The sequence below is a fragment of the Cetorhinus maximus genome, chromosome 20 (genome assembly GCF_964194155.1).
Source record: "Cetorhinus maximus chromosome 20, sCetMax3.hap1.1, whole genome shotgun sequence".
NCBI classification, from domain to species: Eukaryota; Metazoa; Chordata; class Chondrichthyes; order Lamniformes; family Cetorhinidae; genus Cetorhinus; species Cetorhinus maximus.
Window position 1 is genome coordinate 20009513 of NC_135898.1, and position 26927 is coordinate 20036439.

The 26927-nt window shown below is 46.9% G+C and overlaps 1 protein-coding gene across 5 annotated transcripts in view; it reads left to right on the forward strand.

Annotated features, from left to right (window-relative positions):
* The window catches only part of grk5l (G protein-coupled receptor kinase 5 like), a 126844-nt gene that overhangs the window by 19854 nt on the left and 80063 nt on the right, over nt 1–26927 (forward strand). For 4 of the 5 annotated variants that reach the window (XM_078565668.1, XM_078565667.1, XM_078565669.1 and 1 more), the window contains exon 2: nt 19271–19366. The exons of the other annotated variant lie outside the window; for it this stretch is intronic. In XM_078565668.1, the coding sequence (XP_078421794.1) occupies nt 19271–19366 (96 nt within the window). The remainder of the gene's footprint in view (nt 1–19270; nt 19367–26927) is intronic. 5 annotated transcript variants of the gene reach the window in all.

Genomic DNA, 26927 nt, shown 5'->3' on the forward strand with positions numbered 1-26927 from the left:
CAGCAGTGTGTACCATCTACAAGATGCACTGCAGCGACTCACCAAGGCTCCTTTGACAGCACCTTCCAAACCTGCAACCTCTACCATCTAGAAGGGCAAGGGCAGCAGATACATGGGAACACCACCACCTAGAAGATCCCCTCCAAGTCACTCACCATCCTGACTTGGAAATATATCGCTGGTCATGGAGGGAACTAGTTTGTGGTTGGGAATCTCAGTAATTTTGTTTGAGCATCAGTCCTTGTTTTATCTGATAGCTTATTTATATTTACTAATTAATTCTGATCAATAATTGTGTCAATGACTCCACTGGTCTGCTGAGATTAAAATAAAGCCTGTGGTGTTCAATTGTTCTGTGTTTGATTATGAGAGTCTGTTTACTCTTCATGCTCACTATGTGTGATTGGTTAGAATGGGGCCAAGACTGCTGAGGGAGATTTCGGCACTCTTTACCAGCAACAGCTTCCCCAATCTAATGCTTCGAGCTGCTTCAATGTGAGATCGACTGTGCACAACAGCACAGCACAAAACTGACACAATAAATGTTGGGACAACCAAGGATCTTGCCTCAGAGTCACAGGGATTGAGGCTGAAGACCCACTCCAGAGACTTGGGCACAAAAGCCAATGCTGACAGTCGGCGCACAGTACCGAGGGAGTGCTGCACTGTCAGAGGTGCTGTCTTTCAGATGAGACATTGCACTGAGTCCCCGTCTGCCCTTTTAGGTGGATGTCAAAGACCCTATGCCACCCTTTTGCAGAAGAGCAGGGGATTTCTCCCTGGCATCCTGACCAATATTTCTACCTCGATCAACAGATTATCCGATTGTGATCTAATTTCCATTTGGGGGAGCTTGTTGTGTGCAAATTGCTTGTCGTGTTTTCAGCATTACAACAGCGAAGACAATTCAAAAATTACTGCAGTGGCTGTAGAGTGTTTTGGCACACTAGATGTGGAAAGTGTGATATAAATGAAGTCTTTTTTGCATGACACTGGGGTGTAGGGGGTTTGGTGATATAGCCTGGGCTTTTCACTGCAGTCTCAGTTGGATTACTGTGGAGGAGAGTCTGATGGAATGGCTACTGCAGGTGGAAGGAGGAGATATAGTTGTACCATGCAGAAACTCCGGTATTGGTGGGTGGTATTTGGTCAAAGGAGGCCAGAGGCATAATGTGCCTCAATAATGGTGGTCGCCAGGGGCAACCCACTGCCCCTGATTCAACGGGATAAAGTTGAAGTGCTCAGAATTGGTGCATGAAATGAATAATAATGTATTTCAACCTTTACCCGACAAGAGGTTGGGGCAGACAGCTGAGGAGGATGATGTAAAGGCTTGCATTGTATAAGCCAATGTGTTTTTGTTGGCAGCTCCTTCTACCTGTTCTGGTGAGAGGTTATTCCCTTGTTCTGTTTATAGGGGAAGATATGAATGGGAGGGGATATTGAATTTTTTTCCCTGCTCTGACCATAAACGCCCACACCCCACTGCATCTGCGTCAGTGCTGGAGAGTCTGACCTTCTAGGACATCATTAACAGTGTTTCTGGCCGTCGCACTCATGAACCAGAGATCAGTATCTGCCTCAGCCACTGTGCACTGACTGGTAGAGCTTTGTCCAGCATTGAGCCCAGGCTAACATTGAGAGGGAAAGAGAGTGAATGTGCTCAGCACTGGCACAGACTGGAGAATGTGGAAATGCTTGCTGTCCTGTAGCTCCGAAGCGATACCAGTCTCGCTAATAGCCTTGATTGTAAGAAGAACACTCTCTTGGTGCTCATCTGTACTTGGTGTTCCTACCCTGTAACGCAGCCCAATAATTGTCTCTGTGAGATCTCCAACACAAACTCAGCTTTGGCAATCCTGTCAAGTCTTGTCAAGTTATCAAATGCTTCCACTACTTTTGCCACAGAACAACTCGGTGGAAGCTCAGATTTACTAATGGTGCTTGTGCTGGTTTTTCTGCTCCTGGCTGTTAACTCAATAGAAACCCGGATCCTTTCCAGGGTTTGTGAGTACCTACTCCTGACGGTGTCAGGAGCTGCCTTAATATGGTCTTTTTTGACTCTGCGTTGGCCTTGTTTCTCCGGGTTACCTTGGCTACCTTAATGAACCAAAGCTATGTTTATAAATGGAAGTTGGTGCAAAAGGTATTCAGGGGATGGGGGCAATTACTTGCTCTCATTTTTCTTGCATTTGTGCGAATCCCTTAAGTTGCTGCTTGAAAGAATACAGCATGTCACAAGTGATTCTTGGCCTTGCCCCCACAATTGCGGGGATCCTAAAGCTGGGGACAATATTGAAACTGTTTCCTCGGCGCAGATTGTTTGAAGGTGCACTCAGCCACAGTCAAGTTGACGGGGTTAGGTGAAGAAGGCTGGGAGAAGTCGAGGAATACTTTGGGAATAGCTGGGATTGCTTTGGTGCAGTGCATGAGGTGAAATCAGCAGCTCACTGTGAACCTCTAGCTTGTTTGAAATATTGGTTCTCCTGAGGGCGACTTGCTGTGCTGCACAACGTTACAGACTTATTGTTTTAACCGTGACCTTTCCATTTGCACTGGCACTGTGGGCATCGGCCTCTTACTTTGCTGGAGAGATGGGCAAGTGGGGAGTATTCCATCACACTCTTGACATGTGCCTTGTAGATGGACAGGCTTTGAGGAGTCAGGGGGTGAGTTACTCGTCGCAGGATTCCCAGCGTCTGACCTGCTCTTGTAGCCACAGTATTTATATGGCTAGTCCAGTTCAGGTTCCGGTCAATGGTAACCCCCAGGATGTAGATAGTGGGGGATTCAGTGTGGTAATGTCATTGAACGTCAAGGGGTGATGATTGGATTCTCTCTTGTTGGAGATGGTCATTTTCAGTGTTTCAGTTTCAGGATTTGGTAGGGTAGATAGAGGAAAACTATTACCTTTGGTGGGAGGAGTCCTGAACAACCTTAAAATTAGAGCCTGGCCATTAAGGGTTCATGTCAGGAAGCATTCGCTCACACAAAGGGGAGTGGAAATGGTTGTGGATTTGAGTCCCACACCCAGTACTTGAATATACAACCTGGGTTGACGCTGGCAGTGCAAGACAGGGGCCGGGTGTGGGGAGTGCTGCACTGTCAGAGGTGCCATCTTTTGAATATGCTGTGAAATCGAGGCCCTGCCTGCCCTCTAGGTGGATGTAAAAGATCCCGAGGGACTATTTTGAAGAAGAGCAGGGGAGTTACACCTGGTGTCCCCGCCAACGTTTATCCTCCAACCAATATCACTGAAACTGATCAAATGGTCACTTCTCTCGCTGCTGGTTGCGGGATCTTGCTGTGTACAGATTGGTTGCCATGTTTCTGACATTGCAACAGTGATGACACTTCAGATGTACTTCATTGGCTGGCCAACATCCTGAACCACCCCCACACCCCAGGATAGGACTTCATGTACTATGTCCTGGCCTCCGATATCTAATGGATCATATTTGGCAGGCTCCTGCACTGGGACCCTGTACGTCTTTAATCCTGGCTGAATTCCTCACACCGATGCCCATCACTGTATTCAGGCCATATATTGATACTCTCTCTGCCTGAGGCTCTCGATGCCTATCACACCACCCTCTGTAAAATTCACCTGATCCAAGAAAACCTTCTCTGCTCACCTGTGCCAAGCCCCTGTGCTAGGTGACCTCGCTTGTCTCCGGGTCCCTCAAAGGCACAAATTAAACTTTCTCATTCTCGCATTGAAATCCCTCCATGGTCCCGCATCTCTCCAGCCCTTCACCTCTCTGCAAACTCTGCACCCCTCCCACCTGGGCCTCCTGTTTATTCCTCGACACACAATGGGCAGCCCATAGCTGCAACTTTCCAACTTTCCACAGCTCTGGAATTCCATCCCTAAATTCCTTCCCCCCTTCACTCTGCTCTCCTCTTTAAAACCCACCTCTTTTGACCAAGCTCCTCATCACCCTCTCTGATATCTCCTGTGCCTCGTGTCAGTATTTCTTTTTGTCTTGGTTACGTTTCTGTCAAGTGCCTTGGGACATATTCTGAATGGCAAGGCACTATCTAAATGCACGCTGTTGTTAAATGAACAAATCGGCCAGCTAAGGTTGTTTGAAATTTCTCTTTCAGAACTCAGGGTGAGAAATGATTCCTTTGTGAATGAGGGGAGTACAACCTTTGCAGAGTTCACAGGAGGTGTCGAGGCCAAATGGTGGTTTCCTGCCTCTTATTTCTTATGTTCTTAGGTTAAGCCTGTCGCTGCACGAGAGCCAATGATTCCAAATCCATTCCCCCCCCCCCCACCTATATATAGAACATAAGAATTTGGAGCAGGAGTAGGCCATTCGGCCCATCAAGCCTACTCTGCCAGTCAGTAAGATCATGGCTGATCTGATTGTGGCCTTAGCTACATTTTCCTGTCTGTCCCCCATAACCCTTGACTCCCTTATTGATTAAATCGATCCAACTCAGCCCTGAATATATCCAGTGACCCAGCCTCCACTGCTCTCTGGGGAAGAGCATTCCACAGACTAACTACCCTCTGAGAGAAGAAATTCATTCTCATCTCCATCTTAAATGGGAGACCCTTTATTTTTAAACTGTTCCCCCACGCGGGGAAACGCCCTCTGTGCATCCACCCCGTCGAGTCCCCCCACTGAATCTTACACGTTTCAATAAGGTCACCTCTCATTCTTCGAAATGCCAATGAGTATTAGACCCAACCCGTTCAACCCTCCCTCATAAACCAACCTCTTCAATCCAGGAATCAGCCGAGTGAAGCTTCTCTGGACTGCCTCCAGTGCAAGTCCACCCCTCCTTAAGTGGGGTAGGAGACTGAGCTATCGAGTTCCTCCAGGGACACTTAAACATTTCCTCCAGCAAATAATCAAGTGCAAGTGAGTGCTATCTGTACAAAGTGCTCTCCCTCATGGTTAGCTTGTACTGGAGAAAGTGCTCGTTGTTCCTGCAAGAAATCGATACTTTGAACTTCCTCCAGTGCATTATGAATGATAAGTGACTAGTTGGAGACACATTGTTTTATGATACATTGTGAGGGAGTCGTTTGTTTGAAAGCTTTGCTCCAAGTTTTACTTCCTTTCCTATGGAATATGTGACGACCTTTGTTGTAACAATGAACAGCCCAAGATTTTAACTGTGAGCTGTTGACCCTAGAATTACCTTGAACCGTCATTCACCTCTCAACTGCTCCGTACTGTATAGATAGAGCAATAACTGTGGGTTAACAGTTTGATTACAGCACAAGCGACCTCTCATTCAGAAACCGCTCCCTTCAACATGCAGATTAACCAAGTCAGACTGGTACCTTCCCCTTGCCCTGGCTGAAAAGCAAGTGGTCGAAGTGTCAAACCTATCATACAGCACAGGAGGAGGACATTTGGCCCCTTGTGTCTGTGCTGGCCCTTTGAAAGTGCTATTCAATTAGACCCACTCTCCTTGCTTTTTCCCCATCGCCCTGCAATTTTTTTTCCCCCCTTTTCAAGCATATATCCAGTTCCTTTTCCAATGATACGACGAAATCTGCTTCCACTACCTTTTCAACCTTTTGAATTCCCTCTCGCCATAACTCGCTGTGTAAAACAAAACAAAAAATTCCTTATCTCGCCTTGGATTCTTTTGCTAATTATCTTAAAATCCATGTTCTTCGCTCCTGCCACTCGAAAATTTCTCCCTAATCCATCTCTCAAAATCCTTCTTAAACGTGAACGCCCCGATTAAATCTCCCCTGCAACCTTCCTTGCGCAAAGGAAAACCATCGCAGCTTCTTCAGCCCATGTTGATTAAGATGTTTTCATCTGTAAGCAGGAAGTCTTCAAATCAGGAAGTAAACATAAGCTTGCATTGTGGAGTTTTATTTTAATGTAACTTGCCAGATCAGTCCTCCTAACATTGCACTGAGTGATGGTTTACATACACGGGTTATTTTTACACAGAATGCGGTTTGCTGGTTTTACTCAGTAAATTGAATTGTAAATTGAAGCCTCCTGTTTCAGACACTCCAGCCTGGTAATAATACATTCACAGCTGGGTTTAAGAAACCGTGAGAATGAACTTTGATCAGGGAAGCTGGCAGCCCACATTGGTTGCTGAGCTCCGGTGAGAGACTCTGGGCTATGAGCACATTCCTGCAGCACACTTTGCACTGTTTGGTCTGATGAATATATTAGCCCAGCTCTGCTGAGGACTATCATTATGTTTGAAAGAAACACACCCATTGACCTGTGTGGATTCACAAGACGATTTTCTTCAGTTTTTTTTTCGCTGCAATGAACTGAATTTTTTTTTTAACTGTTCAAGTTTAATGTTCCCATTGAGTCCTGCTTCCAAGATCGAGTTGTAACTTCTTGCTCCCAATTTGTTGGGATCTTTCTTTTCCTGTTCCCCCCGCCCCCCCAGCTTATCATGTCATCCCATCAATCAGGAACCTCTCTCTCTCTTCCACCATCTGCCTTTGCCCTTATGTTCCCTGAGCATTGCTGAAAGCTTTACTTGCCCCAAGATTCGACATGCCAGGTGCCCTGACAGGCCACCCTCCCAGCTTGCTGCCCATGCCAAACCGCCTTCACTTGCTGCTTCAGCCCTCGTTGACTTCCACTGGCTTCCTCTGAGCCAGTGAATTGAACTCAGTGTCACTGCATAGGATTTCCCACACAGAAACAGTCCATGCTGGCATGTATGCTCCACTCGAGCCTCCTCCCTTCTTTCCTCATCTAAATTTACCATTGTAACCCTCTATTCCCTTTTCCCTCATATGTTTGTCTAGTTTCCCCTTAAATACATCAATACTATTCACTTCAACCACTCCCTGTGGTAATGAGTTCCACATTCTCACCACTCTCTGGGTGAAGAAGTTTCTCCTGAATGCCCTATTGGATTTCTTGCTGACGATCTTATATTGACGGCCTCTAGTTCTGCTCTTCCCCACAAGAGGAAACATTCTCTCTGTATCCACTCGATCAAAACCTTTCAGACTTTTAAAGTCCTCGATTAGGTCACCCCCTCAGCTGCCTTTTTTTGAGAGAGAAGAGACCCAGCCTGTCAATCCTTTCCTGATATGTAACCCCACACATTTCTGGGATCATCCTTGTAAATCTCTGCACCCTCTCCAGTGCCTCTATATCCTTTTTATAATATGGTGACCAGAACTGCACACAGTGCTCTCAATGTGGTCTAACCAAGGTTCAGTACAGGTTTAGTATAATTTCTCGATTTTTCAGTTCTATCCTCTCGAAATAAAGCCCAGCGCTTGGTTTGTTTTGTTTTAGGCCTTACTAACCTGCGGCCTGACATCTAGTGATTGCATTTGTCCTCCTTTGTAAATTCCTTCACAGCTATATTCTGGATTCAGACCTGGAGCCTCGAGTTCACTCTGACTCTGGATCCAGTGTACTCCATCTCTCCCAACACTTTCTACTTTGTGACTGACCTTTCAGCCATCTCCTGGAACTGCCTCCCTTCCCTGTTCCCTTCAAGCCTATTCCAAATGTGGATTAGGTCTCCCATTTCATCCTATTCCTTGTCTGAAGCCTTAGGAACTTCTATTGATATTGAAAGCCCTATATTGATGCCCTGTTGTTGCCAGCACCCTCTTTATCCATTGTAGGCCTTGCTAGTGACAGTGAGCCCCATTCAGACTGGTGCCCCAAGGTAAGGAGGGCTCCTGACAAAAGCCAGCAATCTGGTTGCGTTTGCCACATTAACTAACCCGATGTTTGTGTTCGCAAATGGAATAGGCTCCTTTCCAGCAGCCATTAAGATGCCTGATGTAAGCACTGGGTGCCTGAATGTTATGCTTCGGCCCCACCCCAACCTTGTCTGCAGGGGTTGCCCTCTGCCCTCTGAGAGCGCAGTTGCCCCGAGTTTCGCTCTGGTTGCCCGTTTGCTGCGGGGGTTGGGGTGGTCACTGGGTTCCAACTTGTGTTTTGGGAGGGTGTGGAAGTCAATACAAATGCTCATGGGCTCGATGTATGGAGTTATGTTGAAACGCAGATATAGCCCTGTTTCTGTCCTCGTTGTTTACCGACAGCCCTGCATCCATGGAACGCACCACTCAAGAACACGTTTGCAAGCTTAAAAAATAGAGGAAGCAGTCAGAGATTTGCTGCGCTGTATTTTCGAGTGTCCCTCTGCTCCTAAACTTTACATTCTTAAGACCCTTACAGCTCCATTTCAACCTTGTACCATTACTCCCGTCACTGGAAAAGCAATTCATTTTACATCCACACAAGTGTTCCAAGAAAAGCAGGCGGTGATTTTCCAAGGAGGAACAGGCCTCCCTGAACCCATCCCTTCTTCAAGGGAATGAGGCATCACAGCATGGCCCCTTTCACCAAGAGTGCACAAGAATGCAAATGGAAGCTCTTCAGTCCTTGTGAAGCCAGGAAGTGCCTCCTTTGAACCTTGACTGAGTTGGGTGTTGGGTAAAGTACAGGTTTTTTCCTTCATTCATGGGGTGTGGGCTTCGCTGGCTGGGCCAGCATTTAGTGCCCATCCCCAGTTCCCTTGAGAAGGTGGTGGTGAGCTGCCTTCTTGAACCACTGCAGTCCCTGTGGTGTAGGTACACCCACAGTGCTGTTAGGGAGGGAGTTCCAGGATTTTGACCCAGCAACAGTGAAGGAACGGCGATATATTTCCAAGTCAGGATGTTGAGTGGCTTGGAGGGAAACTTGCAGGTGGTGGTGTTCCCACCTGTCCTTCTGGGTGGTAGAGGTCGAGGGTTTGGAAGGTGTTGTCTAAGGAGCCTTGGTGAGTTCCTGCAGTGCATCTTATAGATGGTACACACTGCTGCTACTGTGCGTCGGTGCTGGAGGGAGTGAATGTTTGTGGATGGGGTGCCAGGGAACGCTGTTGCTGTGGCTCCTGTAGGAATCGTGTGCTGGTTGTTGCTGGCCTAAGGTTGTGATACTTATAGTGTAATGACTACTGAATGAGATTGAGTTAAAACATTTCTCACTTCAAATAAATGATGAAATGAGAACTTCGCTTCTTCCAGAGTGCCTTGATTACTTCCTTATCCCTTTTTTTTAACACCCTGACTCATCAATCCCTATGTGGGAATCTGACCAGGCGTCTTGCCCGTCCTCTGACCACAGCTGGGTTCTCACAATGACACAACCATAAACTGATGAAAACTGGCTTCTATTTCGCGATAGCCCCGTCTTCAGTTACATCAATCAAGCTGCACCAAGTCACCTTCCTCGAATCTATCGTGGAATTTGTCTGAAGCAAAATTTTCCCTTCGTTTCCATTCTAAAACGCCCAGTTGTGCTGGGTCCTGGTAGAGTATCAGTTCAGCAATATGCAAATGAGCTTAAGCAGAAACCTGAAGGAAAAGTCCTTCTGAAAATTAGTGCTAATTGTGCCCAAAGCAGAAACATAACTCACTACGTTTAGTTAAGAGTGTAAATACTTTCAAGGCCAAACACCCATATATCTACGCATTTGTGGAGAGAGAAACAGAGTTAACGTTTTGAATCTGTATGACCCTGACCCTCTGAAGAAAGCCTATATTACCCTTCACCCTGCTTCTCGTCTTGTGTGCATTCTACATCCTCATCCCCACCAAGCCTGCCATGAGACTTCCGCTTGCCTCAGACCTGGAGTCCCAAATCTCTTTGACTGTCCAAATCTCCCCCTTTAAAACTCCACCCAAATCTTGTTTGGAAATGTTCCTGCGAAGCCCTTGGTTTAAAAGTAGACCTGCATTTACGTAACGCTTCCTGTGACCACCAAAGCGCTTTGCAGTCAATGCGGTCCTTTGTTTGAAGTGTGCTCCCTGATGGAATGTAGGAAAGACGGCAGCCAATTTGCGTGCAGCAAGCTTCCACAAACAGCAACGTGACAATGTGATGGTGATTGAGGGATAAATATAGGCCAGGGCACTGGGGAGAACTCCCCTGCTCTTCTTCAAAATGGTGCCATGGGATATTTTACACCCACCTGAGAAGACAGATGGGGCCTTGGTTTAACATCACATCCAAAAGACAGCACCTCCAACAGTGCAGTACTCCCTCAGCCTTGATTGTTGTGCTCCAGCCCTGGAGTGGGAATTGAACCCTGAACCTTGTGATCGAGGTGAGAGTGCTCCCCACTGAGCCACAGCTGTGTCAATGTTGATTACTGTTTTACCAGCCTTTGGTCACCTGAATCTTTCCCTCCTGGGCTTGTATCCGTATTGGCTTATTTTCCAAACACGTCGGGGCCTTGTTCTACATCTTTAAAGGTGCTACATAAATGCAAGGTATTGCTGCACCTTTGCAGAGGCTGCCTGCAGCCGATGTGAAGCTGGCTGATGAGGCTTCAGAGTGCTGAAGGTGACGCACAGCGTGTTTAGAACAAGACTAATTGAAATCCCTTGCAGGGTGCAATAGTTAACAGTTCCTTGTTGAGCCAAGGGGCTTTGAAGCAGCTGACGTTGGAGAGGCTGAGCGTGTCTGGACGCTCTGCTTGAACGCTCCGCAAAGCTTTTGCTGCACGGTAACGAGACACCTCGGAATATGCACCAGATGATCTCACGAGGGAGTTCTGTTGTGTGACTGCAGGGAGCAGAAAGGCCATTGACGTGAGCATTCTAAGCCAACTCCATGCTTGTCAAATGCTTGTGGCCGGGTATTTTAATCATGGGATTTGCTGACTGAGGCAGCCGACTGGGAAAATAGAAACAAAAACTGGCGTAAAGTCCGAGGCACAGCCTTGATTGTTTTTTTTTGTTGTTGGCCAAGTTTTCGGTCGGCTTAAAAAGATATTTGTGTTCCCCAAGTTGAAATTAGCCCAAATATTTTAAGAAGCTAGAGGGACAAATCTGGTACGGAATCTGTGGCCGAATGTTTGACAACTTTTCTTTTCTTTCCCAGTGTATTTTTAACTTGTTTACCAGTTGCTGGACTGTTATATTTTTTTTTCCCAGTGCTTGTGGAGATGAATTCTTTGTGAGTTATATTGGGGCAGGATAACTGGGAAAGGGCCCTTTAGCTAATTAAGCCATCCCTCGAGGAGCAGAACATTTCTCGAACTCAGTTTGGATGCTGTGTTTGCACTGATGACCCTAATAGACAGTGTGTCCAAACGCTTAACACTCAGCAACTTTACTCTGCTAAAAGTCTATTCTCCAGATACCCCTCCATCTTCCAAATGCATTTCCCGTGTGCAGTCCAAAGCTGCCATTCCTCTTCCTCTGAGTGCTTTCCTCCTCCTCCACCAATCCTTTGGGAAATTGTTTCTCGTCAATAATGCTGCTTTCCTGTTTCCAATAGATGAGGATGTTCCCCAAGTCATAGAATGGTTACAGTATGGAAGGAGGCCATTTGGTCCATTGAGCCCGTACTGGCTCTCTGCAAGAGCAGTTGAGCTAGCCCCTCTCCCTGCCCTTTTCCCTGCAGCCCTGCACATTTTTGCCCTTCAGATAATGATCCAATTCCCATTTGAATGCCCTGATTGAATCTGCCTTCACCACACTCTCGGGCAGTGCATTCCAGACCCTAACACTTGCAGGTGTCTTTTTTTTTAAGAAAAACATGTTTTTCCTCAAAAGTGATTAAATCTATGTCCTCTGGATCGCAATCCTTCCACCAATGGGAACAGTCTCTCCCTATCTACTCTGTACAGCCTCCTCATGATTTTGAACACCTCTATCAAATCTCCTCTTAGCCTTCTCCTCTCCAAGGAGAACAGTCCCAACCTCTCCAATCTATCTTTGTAAAACTTAAGTGTCTCATCCCTGGAACCATTCTTGTAAACCTCTTCTGCACTCTCTCCAATGTGTTCACATCCTTCCTGTAGTGTGGCGCCCAGAACTGGACACAATACTCCAGCTGAGGTCTAGCTCATGTCCTATATAAATTGAGCAAAACCTCCTTGCTCTTGTACTCTATGAACTACCTAATTGACATGGTGACTGGAATGTGCGAGCCTGTTCAGTTGAGTGTTGGGAGGGAAGGAACTGTAGATGACCAGCCTTGACTGATGTTGGAGAATGAAGCCCAGGCAGGAGGGACCCCCTCAATGGGAAAACCAAATTCTTCCCATTTTTGTACTGGCCCCATTTTCAATATAGAGATTCAGGAGATTCACTGGGGATCATTTTTGCATGACTGACACAAGACACTGAGGAACTCCATTCACAATGGGCCAACTCATTTCCCTTGGGACTTTGAGGAAGCTTTGCACGCCTCTGATGTTTGTCAGGTGCCAGGGTGGCTCTCAGTTGGCAACACTCGGGCCTCTGAGTCAGAAGGTTGTGGGTTCAAGCCCCACTCCAGAGACCTGAAGGCACAGTGGAGGCAGACACGCCCAGTGCGCTATTGAGAGAGTGCTGTGCTGGCAGAGGTGCTACCTTTCAGATACGGCATTAAACTGAGGGTTGGCCTGTGCTCAAATTAAAACCAAAAAGAGCTGCCAAAACTCAGCCGGCCTTGCAGCATCTGCGGAGAGCGAAACAGAGTTCATGTTATGAGCCCATGTGACTCGTTCAGAACTGAAGAGAGCTAAGAATGTGATGGGTTTTAGGCTGTTGCAAAAGGAGGGGCAGGTGGAACAAAAGAGGTCAGGGATAGGTCAGAGGGAGATTAACTGACAAAGATGTCATGGAACACAATACAAAGGGAGTAGTAATGATAGTATTAAAGAAACAAAGCATTGGCCCAGAGTAGGTGTTAATGGCAGAATAAAGGCCTATCTGTGCTCCCGGGTGGATATGAAACATCCCACAGTACAATTTCAAAGTGTTTGCCCTGGTGTCCTGACAAAGATATTTCTCCCTCAACCAACATCATAAAAATAGACTATCAGCTTGTGATCAGATTGCTGTGTGTGGGACCTTGCTGTACGCAACTCATGACATTTTCTCACCATGGTGACTGCATGTAAAGAGCCGTGATGCGCTTTGGGACATCCTGGATTGGGAAAAGCTTGCAGTAAACACGAGTTCCCTCCTTCTCATTTTACAACTGGGTTGCTGAATAAATGGGCATTTGTAAACGTTGGAAGAAGGTAGAATTATTTCAGTTCATACTCCAGGAAGGAGGATTCCCCACTGATCTCCACATATCACCCTTCCACTCAAGGAGAACTTTGGGTTTCGTGGAAGTATACTCTAGTCAGATTTGTGTTACGAAAGCTCAATACTCCTGGCCATCAAACTATAGCTTCGTGGAAATATTTATCAGTCGATTTTTCAATAAAGCAATATTTATTTTCCTCTCGCTGACATGTCAAGTTTTTTTGGCAGACTCTATCTCGGGCAAGCTGGATTGGGTTACAGGCAAATTGTTGCATCGTTTGCAGCATGTGTGAAACTATCTGTTCTGTGGAAAACAAGCATGTCTGTGTTTCCGCCAGTGATGAAGCCTAGGTTAATTTACCCTCTGCAACACTGCATGACCTGTCTCTGGTCTAGTTAACTGGTGTTGAGATTTGTTTTATTTTGAATATGCAACTAGCTGACCTGGCTGTCATGAAAAGAAAAATTTGCATTTATATACTGCTATTCATGACCACCAGTCATTGCGATGAACTGTAGTCAAATACGTGTAGTCACAGGAAATGCAGCAGCTAATTTGCGCACAGCAAGCTCCCACAATGTGATGATGACCAGATCATTTGTTTTTGTGATGGTGATTGAGGGATAAATATAGCCCAGGACACCGGGGTTGGGGGTTGAGGGGGCAGTGGGAATTCTGCTGCTCCTCAGAACTGGGGACCTTGTGATACCCACCTGAGAGGACAGGCAACGCCTCGGTTAATGTCCCGTCTGACAGACGGCACCTCTGACACTGCAGCACTTCCTCCGTACGGCGCTGGAATGTCAGCCTCGTCTTTTTGCCCTCCAATCCTTGGGGGCGCAACCTCTGACTGAAGTGAGAGGGCTGTCCACTGAGCCATGGCTGACACTTCCCTCTGCAGCACTAAACAGAGGTTTTTAACCTCATCTTCTCTGTCCCGAGCAGCAGATACTGTCCACGGGCCGGAGCGTTTTTGGAAAAAAAAAATCACACGCCCACATCCTGTGCTAGTTAGTTTGTACCAAAGAAAAGAAAAAGCCTTAGTTAACCCGCCCAAGAAGTATAGGCCATTCTATGAGTGAAGCCTTCTCTAAACAAAAATCACTCTTGCCTTGGGGACAGCAGCTTTCATCATCAAACCTGGAGGAAGTGATTGAGATAATGTGGAAACAAAGGAAGCGAGTTGGATAGTGAGTGTGCCTGTCTGCTATGAACTGCTGTTACAATCATTTCCTGCCTGAAATGAGGTGACAGAATGGACGCCTGTTGATTAACACCCAGTGGGAAGGTTGGCTTTCAAGGCAGCGTGCCCCGCTCGTTCGTTCATACCCTGAGCAAGAAAGACAATGCTTGGGAGACTTGCGTGGAGCCGTCACCATGGAGACGTAAGGCGGAGCTTCTGTTCAGAGTGGAATGGGTGTTAAGTCACCTGCTTCCCCCTGACTGTGTCAGGCTACAAATAAGAGATCTGCAGGTTAGCAATGAGGAAAGAATAAACCAGGCTTCCTGCTCCCAATAAGCAGCCACTCAGCTCTCCAGTCACTGCAGGGCAAGGCAGGATTCAGCTCATGTGTGAGTTAGTAGCCAGCTCTGTCCAGGACCCCTCAGACCGGGAGCACCAGGTTAAGACGCTGGAGCCTATATTCCCATACCCAGGAGAAGTTGTCTTCCAGAGCAGGCAAGAGGAAAAAACTGGTAGAGAACAGAAACTCGGAAGGGCCACAGCCTGCGAGGAGGCCGCTCGGCCCATCTTCCCTGTGCCAGCCGCAAAGGAGCCACCCAGCCGAATCGCAGATCTTGGTCCATCGCCTCAAAGGTTCAATACATATCCAAGTGCTTTTTAAATACAATGAGGAGGCTCTGCCTCTGAAACTCTTTTTCAGGTAATGGGTTCCAGACCCCCACCACCCTCCTGAGTGCAAAAAAATTCCTCCTCAACTCCCCTCTAATCTTTCTGTCATGTATTTGAAGTTTGTCCAAGGTCTGGTTTACCTTCTGATTAGCTCCCTCTCACTGAAGCTGAAGGGAATTAAACCCAAGGACGCATAACTGGGTTAGGAGCCTTGCTCAACCTCCAAATGAAGGATTGAAGCCAACCAGAATTATTCTCTTCTCCTTGATAGGCTTTTTACAGCTAGATAGATTGTAATTTCCCGGACATTGTAAGGGTCTGGGTGAAACATCTCAGTCGATGTTCTTTCAGCTCAAGAGAACTGGAGTCTTTGGGAGTTGGGTTTGAGTTTGGGAGTCTTTGATGCGAAAGTCTACATGAGACAATTGAAGTTTTAAGCGCGCACCCATTTATTCTAATGAGAAAGCATGGAATTGTGGTAGTAAATCGCAAGCTAGATAAATCCCGAAAAGAGAAGATAGCTCGTTCTGAGTTCTACAAAAGAATCCTGGATTTAGACTTTCCTTGCTACATTTCAAACAGGTCTGAATCCAGGAGAATCTGAAAATGCGAGTTTGGGCTGAGATATTTAGAATGAATTTTGGGGCTGTATAATTAATGTATTAATTAATGTAATAATTAATATATAATAAACATAGATGCTTATTTGATCAATAACAGACCCAATTAGACTAATTAGTACCCAATATTTGGTGAATGGACCACCTATTGCAGTGAGGGTGGCTGTTCAATTTCTAGGAAATATTATTTTGAATTTATTCCTGAAAACACTTTACGTGACAGTCTTGTTGGCCAATGTTGCTTAGTCAAGGTACAGCCTCCAGTAACATGATAAGACTTGAGGTCGAATATTCCGTTCTCTGATTGTGGTTTTAATTATCATACTGTAATGTAATTAATGTAAAGTAATGCTAATGTAATGGCAAGAACCATAGAATATCGTTTTCGAGGTGTCTGTGTTCCTTCTTGGTGAATTTGCATTGTTGCAAAGGGAGTTAACCATGCTGTGTTTGCAAGTTAGTTTGGATTCCTGTTAAAGCACGTTTTACTGAGAGTTTATTCAAAGGAACTTTTAACCTAATACTCCTGTATTAATTCCATATTATTTGACCCCCTGTTCCTTCACATCTCTGCCAATTGCTTTCTGCTGCCTGGTGCAAAAAGATATTTATGAGAACGGTTCCAGAGACGAGGAACTTGAGTTACGAGGATAGATTGGAGAAGCTGGGACTATTCTCCTTGGAGGATAGAAGGCTGAGAGGAGATTTGATCGAGGTGTTCAAAATCATGAGGGGTCTGGACGGAATAGATAGGGAGAAACTGCTCCCATTGGCAGCAGGGCCGAGAACCAGTGGGCACTGATTTGAGGTGAATGGCAAACTAAGCAGGAGGCGACGTGAGGAGGTTTATTTTTTATGCGGCAAGGCCCTGGAATGTGCTGCCTGAGAGTGTGGTGGAGGTAGATTCAATCGTGGCTTTCAAAAGGGAGTTGGATCATCCTCTGAAGAGGAAAATATCGGCAGGGCTGTGGGGAAAAGGCAGGGGAGTGGCACTAGGTGAATTGCTCTTGCAGAGAGTCAGCACAGACATGATGGGCTGAATGGCCTCCTGCTGTGCTGCAATCCTTCTATGGTTTTATATGATTTAAGATGATTGGCCTCTGCTGGATAATAGGTCCTTCCTATCCACTGTATAGGCCCCTCATAATTTTCTGCACTCCAAGGGGGAGACAGTGGCGTAATGGTAATGTCACTGGGCTAGTAATCCTGAGACCCAGGCTAATGTTCTGGGGAACTCGGGTTCAAATCCCACCTTGGCAGCTGGTGGAATTTCAATTCAATTAATAAAATCAAGCTCATCTCAGTAATGAAACTATCATCGATTGTGGTATAAAAAACACCTTTTTTTTCTTGTGAATCTGGTTCACTAATGTCCTTTAGGAAAGGAAATCTGCCCTCCTTACCCGGCCTGGATGCTGATTAACTGCCGTCTGAAATGGCTTAGCAAGCCATTCAGTTCAAGGCTAATAGGGGATTGACAACAAATGCTGGTCTTGCCAGTGACACTCACACCTATGCAAGAATAAATAATAAAAAAATTAAATCTCTCCTTAGCCTCTGTTCCAAAGAAAACAACCCCAATCTTGCAATCTTACTCCCAATCTGAAATTCTTCATTCCTGGTAACATCCTGTTGTAAGATCCCATTCTTCCTGTGATGTGGTGACCAGAACTGAACACAATACTTCACCTGCAGCCTAACTGGTGTTCAATGCTGCCCTGATCCCCAGACTCAGGCATTTCCTTCTTTCTTGGGAAATTTGTAATTTTTTTTTAAAAAGGAAGTGGGTCACAGACTTGTCACAATGTGGAGTGAACTGATTCACTCGGGTAGTTCTGTTACCCCAGCTCTTTCTCATTTATGGTCATCGTGGCTGTTGAAAGTCAACTGTTTGTGACATGTACACCGTACGTACTGCCTGACCCCACTGAACAAGTCAGTGTGTGCAATGATCAGCAAGGTTAGTGAATGCAAAACCTTCAGACCTTGACAGGGCAGGTTTGGATGGGACTGAATGATGTCATATGCCCTGGTAGTTGGTTCCTGCAGAGACCAGAAATAACAACACACTCTGGAAGGACAAATTGAAGCCTCATTTGCCTTTCTGTGTGTGAGCACAACTGTCATGCCTGTGAATGTCAGAAACAATTTTAGCTGAGGGGCTGGGTTCTCCTGACTGGGAAGCGTTTGTTACAATGGACACTTGCCTCCGCGCCCCCCCAGCCCCACCCTCCTCCACTCCACCGTCCACAGTAATTTGACCTTTGGGTGTGGAGCAGTTCCGATCTCGTGGCCTGAAAGGAGTAGGTGGCTTTAAAAATCATACTTTATGTGTTCCATTGCGAGTGCTTATGAAACAGGGCATCCTCTGACTTCTCATATCTAAACCCAAAGCGGGTCCAACTGTGGCCCAGATGTGTTTTTGGAATCTCGAGGCAGCCCCAGCTTCCAACAGGCTTCCAACACGCCCATTTGAATCATTGGCGAGATGGCACCTTGGAAGTCCTACCCGTCGGATTGTTCATCTCCTTGTACATCTCCTTGAGATGCTTGCATCACATCCCCACCCCCCCAGCCCCCAACCCCCCTCCCCCGCATCCCCTACTGTTGTGTGTGAGGGAGGCGAGGGCTGTTTTGCCAGCTCTGGGGAACATCAGCACTATGCTGGGTGTCTGGGAAGGTTGAGAAAGGCCTCACCAAGCTATTTCCAATGATGACCTGTGTAGGAGCATAAGGTTACAAGAAAGAGGAGCAGGAGGAGGCCATTCGGCCCCTCGAGCTTGCTCCGCCATTCAATAAGATCATGGTTGATCTGATTGTGGCCTTAACTCTACTTTCCCGCCTGTCCCCCATAACCCGTGACTCCCTTGTCGATCAAAAATCTGTCTAACTCAGCCTTGAATATATTCAATGACCCAGCCTGCACTGCTCTCTGGGAGAGAGAATGCCACAGACCTATAACCCCCTGAGAGAAAAAATTCCTCCTCATCTCCATCTTAAATAGGAAACCCCTTTGAAACTCATTGTTTCCCAAAAGGGAAAGCATCCTCTCAGCATCCACCCTGTCAAGCCCCCTCAGAATCTTTTAATAAGATCACCTCTCATTCTTCTAAACTCCAATGAGCAACCTCCTCAACCTTTCCTCATAAAACAACCCCCTTCGTCCCAGGAATCAGCCGAGTGAACCTTCCCTGAACTTCCTCCAGGCCTCTTTAAGTCGGGTGACCAAAACTGTCCACAGCTTTGTAGTTTCACCAGTGCCCAGTACAGCTGTAGCAAGATTTCCCTACTTTTATACTCCACGCACCCCCCTTCCAATGAAGGCCAACATTCCATTCAGCTTCCTAATCACTCGCTGTACCTGCATACTAATTTTCAGTGATTCATGTACAAGGACACCCTGATCCCTCTGCACCACAGCATTCTGAGCTCTCTCTCTGTTTAGATAATACTATGCTTTTCTTCCTGCCAAAGTGGACAACCTCACATTTTCCCACATTGTACCCCATCTTCGAATTTTTTGCCCATTCACTTAACCTATCTATATCCGTTTGCAGACTCTTTGTACCTTCCTCACAACTTGTGTTGAGACTAACCTGTTCATTTAAGACCACAAGGCTGCCAGCTAATCCTGACAGCGATACGACTGTCAGTAAATTTGACTGTTTCATTCCCTTACTTCAACGTGACACTACCATCCCCTGGGCCCACTATCCCAAGCCATATTTGTATATGTAAAAGGACACATGCATGTTCATTCTCATGCACCTCAATCTAAACACATCTTGCATTTCAATTTCTAGGTGGGGGTGGGAAGCGGAAAGGAAGAAGCAAAAAGTGGAAGGAAATCCTCCGATTTCCTCAAATCAGTCAATGTGAAGACCTGCGGAAAACATTAGGTAAGTGTGCTCTACCTAATATTCTGGTTTAGGAATTGTGATTTGTGGAATGCCTGATGTGTTCTGCTTTTGGTTGTGATCCTGTTTGAAATTGAGCAACTGAGTGTCAAGGCCCCCACCGCTGTCCCCAACAGAGGCCGCAAAGGTAATGAGATCAGCAAAAGTTAATGCGCATCCATATCACACACTCAAGGTAGATAAATCACTCTGGAGGCACTTAGCCAGAAGGGGCAAAGCTGGTGGGTGACAGCTGAGCGAATAAATTGGTTTGAAGAGTATTTTTGAAGATGGAAAGAGAAGCGGGTGAGCTGAAGCCAAGGTGACTGAAGGCTGTGTCAGTGAATTGCAATCAGTGAGGCTATGTACAGAAAGGGGAGTCCGCGAGGATACATGACTGGGAAAGGTTGCATACAGTTTTTTATTCAGTCATGGGATTTGGGCGTCACTGGCAAGGGCATCACTCTAGACCCTTAGTCAACCACATTGCTGTGGGTCTGGAGTCACACGTAGGCCAGACCAGGTAAGGGTGGCAGATTTCCTAAAGGACATTAGTGAACCAGATGGACTTTTTCAAAGATTGATGATAATTTAATGGTTACCATCACTGAAGCTAGCTTTCAATTCCAGATTTTATTTTCTATGAATTGAACTTAAATTCCACAGCTGCTGTGGTGGGATTTGAACCCGTGTTCCCCCATTTTCCTGGCCGTCTGGATCACTAACCCAGTAATGTCACTATTGCCTCCCCTTAAGTATGGTCCTGGTGGAAAGAGAGAGACAAGTAATATTGTAGAGATGGGCACGGAAAGGATATTGTGGAGCGCGCCTGAGATTGTGTGCAGTCCAGTGACCCACGATGGCGATGTGGACTCAGTGGCTGTATTTTTGGCAAGAGTTGAAACAATTGAATGGGAACTTGTTAATTCATTGGCAGACAATGGAGTTGAAGCACCAAGATCAGCCATGATTGTACTGAATGGTGGAGCAGGCTTGACAGGCCTTATGGTCTACCCCTGTTCCTATCTCTTGTGCTTTCTTGTATTACGATTTCATGATATGAAGTCTGTATTTTGAGAGTCTCTGGATATATGCAGTGATGATGATGGAGGGTCCTGGCAGCTTAACAGCTTAGATTGCTCATGAACACTCTGCATGTCCCTGTGGTGTTTTGTACATCTGTATTTGCTTTGTGGTTCTTACTGAATTCTTCAGTTCAGTGCAGTCAAATCCCACCCTAAGCTTTTTTATTCTTTCTTTGTTGTCCATCCCTAATTGCCCTTGAACTGAGTGGCTTGCTTGGCCATCTCAGAGGGCAGTTCAAGGGTCAGCCACATTGCTGTGGGTCTGGAGTCACATATAGGCCAGACTGGGTAAGGATGGCAGATTTCCTGCATTATTGAACCAGATGGGTTTTTGCAACAATCAACAATAGTTTCATGGTCACCATTACCAATGGCTAGTCTTCAATTCCAGATTTTATTAATTGAATCTAAATTTCACCAGTTGCTGTGGTGGGATTTGAACCCATGTCCCCAGAGCATTAACATGGGCCTTTGGATTACTAGTCCAATAACATTACCACTAAGCCACCGTCTCCCTCCATTTTCTTTACCATGAAGCAGTCGAAATGTGTCAGGACCAGGACGTTTGGTCACCTCAGCCTACCCAGTGTTGGGAAACGTTTCTATCCGGACAACCATCCAGGGACAGTGGGGAAAACTGGGGAGGGCGGATAGTGGTCGGTTGAAGTTCGCGTTTCTCTTTGTGGATTTGCGCAGATTTGAAAATGCCAGAAGGAAACCAAATCTTTTCTCCTTGGACCAACCATTCTCCGCTGTTTCATCAGCGACCTTCCCTCTGCCACGAGGTCAGGAGGCGGGGTTGTTCACGGACGGTTCCGCAGTGAGTTCAATTCCATTCACAACTCCTCGGATAACAAAGTAGCCCTTTCTAGCCTGGCTACGAGAGCAGGATCAGACTTGATACCCAGTGGGGAGTGGCTCCTCTGCAATCTGCTTCTACAATGTTACAAGGTGTACTTCAGCACCTCCCTCCACCACCAGCTGCCTCCCACCGAGCAGGACAAGAGCTGCAAGGTTGAGGGACATCATCACTTCCAACTTTCCTTCCAAATTCCACACATCCCAGCTAGGATATATGTCACCTTTGGACCAATATGCTGTGCCTGTGGGAGTGTCCCCACTACAATACTGTATTGGGGGTTACCATTGACCAGAAACTGAACTGGACTGGCCATATAAATACTGTGGCTACAACAGCAGGTCAGAGGCTAGGAATCATGCGGTGAGTAACTCACCTCCTGCCTCCGCAAAGTCTGACCACCATCTACAAGGCACAAGTCAGGAGTGTGATGGAATACTCCCCACTTGCCTGGATGAGTGCAGCTCCTTCAACACTCAAGAAGCTCGACACCATCCAGGACAAAGCAGCCCATTTGATTGGCACCCTATCCACAAACATTCACTCCCTCCACCACCGACGCACAGTAGCAGCAGTGTGTACCATCTACAAGATGCACTGCAGGAATTCACCAAGGCTCCTTCGACAGCACCTTCCAAACCCATGATCACTACCACCTAGAAGGACAAGAGCAGCAGATACATGGGAGCATCACCACCTGGAATTTCCCCTCCAAGCCACTCACCGTCCTGACTTGGAAATATATCGCCGTTCCTTCACTGTCGTTGGATCTAAAATCCTGGAACTCCCTTCCTAACAGCACTGTGGCTGAACCTACACCACATGGACTGCAGCGGTTCAAGAAGGCAGCTCACCACCACCTTCTCAAGGGCAACTAGGGATGGGCAATAAATACTGTCTGAGCCAGCGAAGCCCATACCCTTTGAATGAGTTAAAAAAAAAAGAAAAGCCCACCCACCACCATCTCAGGGCACTTAGGACTGGGCAATTGCCAGTGTTGCCAAGGTAAAAGTACAGCTTGTACCCTCAACCTTCCACCAGGGCTGGCTTCTGGAATGGCACCTGGCACAGATTATGATATCAATCTCTCAATGAACTGCTTGTTGTCACATGTGCCACTGATACCATCTAAGGTTTGAGAGCTGGCATCGTCTCCAATCTTCCTGTTTTGCCTTTAATCCCTGCTACTGTATCTAGACAGTGCCTCGCAACAGTTAAAAATGGCTTTTAAATCGCGTCTTTCAAAGTCTGAACTGAATTCCCTGAGTCACTGCCATTCCCTAGGAATTCCAAGATAACTTTTTTAAAATCCCCGGAATACAATCTCAAATTGACATCAATTACTGCACAAAAGTGGTCACGTTAGCAGATGATAATCTGAGAGGCAGGGAGGGATATCACTGAGTCAATCAAAGCGGCCAGCAATCCACTGAAGGAGTTTGATACGATCTGAGCAGACCTTGCTCAGTGAAATGTAGTGCAGTTAAGCACTTGTGCTACTGCTCTCACAGGAAGCAAGGTGAAGGGCAATAGGCTTGGCAATTCACACAGCCCGAACCATCTAAGATTGGTTACAGCGCAGAAGGGAGGCCATTCAGCCTGTCGTGTCCGTGGCGGCTCTCTGTAAGAGTAATTCCCCTCGCCCCACTTCCCTGCCTCGTCCCCGTAGACCTGCCAATTTATTTTCCTTCACATGATGATCCCATTCCCTTTTTGAAGACCTCAGCTGAATCCGCTTCCTCCACACTCTCTCAGGCAGCGCATTCCAGATCCGAGCCACTCGCTGCCTGAAAAAGATTTCCCTCATGCCGCCTAAGCTTCTTTTGCCAACCCCCCTTTGATCGGTGCCCTCTGGTTCTCGATCCTTCCGCCAATGGGAACAGTCTCTCCCTATCCGCTCTGTCCAGACCCCTCGTGATTTTTGAACACCTCGATCAAATCGCCCCTGAGAGCCGAGCAATCCCAGCTTCTCCAATCTATCCGCATAACTGATGTCCCTCATCCTTGGACCCATTCTTGTGAACCTTCTCTGCACTCCCTCTAAGGCCTTCACATCCTTCCAAAATTGTGGTGCCCAGGGCTGGACGTGATATTCCGAGCTTCGTCATAATTACCCTGCTCTCGTACAGGATACTGTATCCTTTAGTAACCACTTGCTCAACCTTCAGTGATTTGTACACATGTACCCCCAGGCTCTCTGCTGGAGCCTTGACCATGCCCACCCGAGTGAACTGGCGCATTCCCTTCCCTGAACGCAGTGAACCAGCTGGCCAACATCCTGCGTATCAGACTCACAACCGGGCGTTTTGTTGGGGAGGGACCATTTGAATTCCCTTCTCGAATAGTATAATTCCTTGAATCATTATCATTTTTATATTCCAAGGAGTGTAAATTCATTTCTGTTTGCAAAAGCCTTTGTTTCCCGTCAACCAGAAACAGTAAAACAGAACACGTCGTGCACTGGGTGTGTACACTGCCAGGCTTCACGATGCATGAAAACCAGAGAAGCACTCGGCTGCCCCTGATGGCCTTTGCCCCAGGCGGGTGGAGTATTGTGTACGTGCTGCTGGCTGCTGCTGCCACACAGGATTGCTTGGCAGGCTTTCTCGCAGTTAAAATGATGGATCTGCTTGCAAATGGCCCCACCTCGGGCTCCACAGCAATTGTGGAGCAGCCGTGCATCCCAGCATTAGCCGGACTATTTGGCTGAGGCTGTTAGTTGAACGCTCGTCAATTCTAACCATAGGTGTGGAGCCAGACTCCTCCAGACAGCAGCTGTTTAGTGTGGCTGTAACCTGTGTTGAGGGAAAGAAGCCTGGAACCCTTGACGCCGTATCTGTGTGATAGTTGAAATGGGTTTTTCTTTCCGTAGTTGCTGCTGGGTCAATGTCACAGGTCAGAGTCTACTGAGTCTGCTGACTTCATCGAGCCTGCTGCATAGAAAGAGGCCACTCAGCCCTTTATATGTGTGCCAGCTCTTTGAAAATTAGTCCCCTCCCCACCCCCCACTGCTCTAACCTTATCATTTTTTCTCCTTTTCAAATTCTGCAAGTTACTCTTGAATCTGGCAGCGCATTCCTGGCCACAGCAGCTAATATTCCTGTATTGCCTTTGACATAATGAAACGTCCCAAGGTGCTTCACATGAACATTATAAAACAGAGTAGGACTCCGAGCCACATAAGGAGATATTCGGGCAGATGACCAAATGCTCGGTCACAGAGGTCAGTTTTAAGGAGTGTCTTAAAGGAGGAAAGTGAGATAGAGAGAGGGGCGGAGAGGTGTAGGGAGGGAATTCCAGAGCTTGGGGCCCAGGCAGCTGAAGACACCGCCTCTAATAGTGGAGGGATTAAAATCGGGGGACACTCAAGAGGCCGGAATTAGAGGAGCGCAGAGATCTCGGAGGGTTGAGGAGGGCAGGAGGGGGATTACAGAGATAGGGAAGGGCGAGATGATTTGAAAACTTAACAAGAGAATTTTAAAGTCAGCAAAAAAAGTATATGTAGATATTACATATATAAATAAAACCTCCTGATGTCACTCCTGGCTCTTTGCCAATTATCTTGTACCTATGTCCTCTTGGTTACTGAGCCTCTGTAGCAGGTTTCGCAATGTTATTTCCTCCCCCACTGATTTTGGGCAGCACTTCAGAGGTTGGGGCAGCGACTGTGTGGCTCACTATCACCTCTGGTGGCAAAGTGTTCAGTGAGTCCACAGAAGGGTGGGCTGCTGTAGGTTTTGGAGTGGCACAGCAAGATGGCAAGGGTGCCAGCACGTTGGCGCCACACAGCGCAGAGATGTAGGCTTGCTGCAGTTAGCTTGCCAGCCCCCAGAAAGCTGCTCAATTCAGCCATGGCCCTTTGGGGGAACGCGAGTGGAAGGTTCCGGGTTGCTGACAGTGCAAGCGCAGGTCAGGTCACATCAGCTTGCAGCATGATCCTTGCTTCTTGGGAAGCACTCTCGCCTCTGAGTCAGAAGGGTCTGAGTTGAAATCCCACTCCAGGACCTGAACACAAAGTCCAGGCCGACACTCCAGTGCAGCGCTGAGGGAGTGCTGCACTGTCAGAGGTGCCGCCTTTCGAGCCGAGGGCCTGACTGCCCCCCCCTCAGGGGGCAGCAAATGATCCCATGGCACTGTTTCGACAAAGAACAGGGGAGTTCTCCCCACCCCACCAGTGCCCTGGCCAGCATTTATCCCTCAATCAACATCACAGAAACAGATAATAAAGCAAAATACTGCGGATGCTGGAAATCCAAAATAAAAACAGAAAATGCTGGGAAAACTCAGCATCTGTGGAGAGAGAGGGAGAGAGAGAGAGACAGACTCCTCAGAGCTCTGCATACAGACTTGAAACGTTAACTCTGTTTCTCTCTCTCTCTGCAAACGCTTGCCAGACCTGCTGAGTTTTCCCAGCATTTTCTGTTTCTATCACAAAAACAGATGGGTCTGGTTGTAAAAACAAAAAACTACTGCGGATGCTGGAAATCCAAAACAAAAACAGAATTACCTGGAAAAACTCAGCAGGTCTGGCAGCATTCGCAGAGAAGAAAAGAGTCGACGTTTCGAGTTCTGTTGAAGGGTCATGAGGACTCGAAACGTTGACTCTTTTCTTCTCCGCCGATGCTGCCAGACCTGCTGAGTTTGGGTCTGGTTGTTATTACCCTGTTGTTTGTGGGAGCTTGCTGTGCTCAGGTTCACCACTAGGTTTCCTGTGACTACACTCCAAAAAGCACTTTATTGGCTGTGAAGACCTTTGGGATGCCCTGGGTTTACAAAAAGCACGACAGAAATGTATCCCTTTTTCCTTTTGCGCTGTGTGATGGTGCAGTCGACTATTGCCAAGTTGTAAAAGAGAGAGCCATTCTTTGTAAACTCACATTTTATTGATTCGACATGAATAATAAACTGGTGGTGTCCGTAGTAACGAGGCGTTGACAGTTGAGTCGTGAGAGTGGGGGATTATTTTCCACACTCTGCACTTGGAGAAAACACAGTTGCTTCTTTCACACTCGAATGATTTTGTAACTGAGAAAGGATGTTTGTGGTTAAGTGCAGTTGAGGAGTGTTTCACATTCTCACTGTCGGCAGTGACTTGTGACTTCCGTCTCGTGTCTGCTCCTTTCACTTTACACGAGGAGATTTGAACTGGCAAATGAAAATACAGGCAGCAGTCAGGCTGGGAACAAATGCAGTCGGGAAGCAGGCGCCCCTGTGCAGTGTGCTATCACTCCCAACTAAGCTGGATGATTCTGCAGCCCTGCAGGGAAGTCTGTAAATGAGGTGTTAAAAACAAACTTGGTGGCAGTGATCTCTGCTGGTTACTTATTGCTCTTCATCTCCACTTCTACCCAAGTTGGGAACTCCCCTGCTCTCCTTCAGAATAGTGCCAGGGGATCGCTTACGCCCCCCTGAGGGGGCAGCTGGTTTAAAGTCACATTTCGAAAGACAGCACCTCTGGCAATGCAGCACTCCCTCAGTGCTGCACTGGGAATGTCAGCCTTGATTTTGTGTTCAAATCCTGAAGTGGGACTTAAACTCACACCCTTCTGATTCAGAGGCACGAGTGCTACCAACTGAAGCTAGGCTAATGCCTCAAGCTGACATTATTGTGTTCATCCGT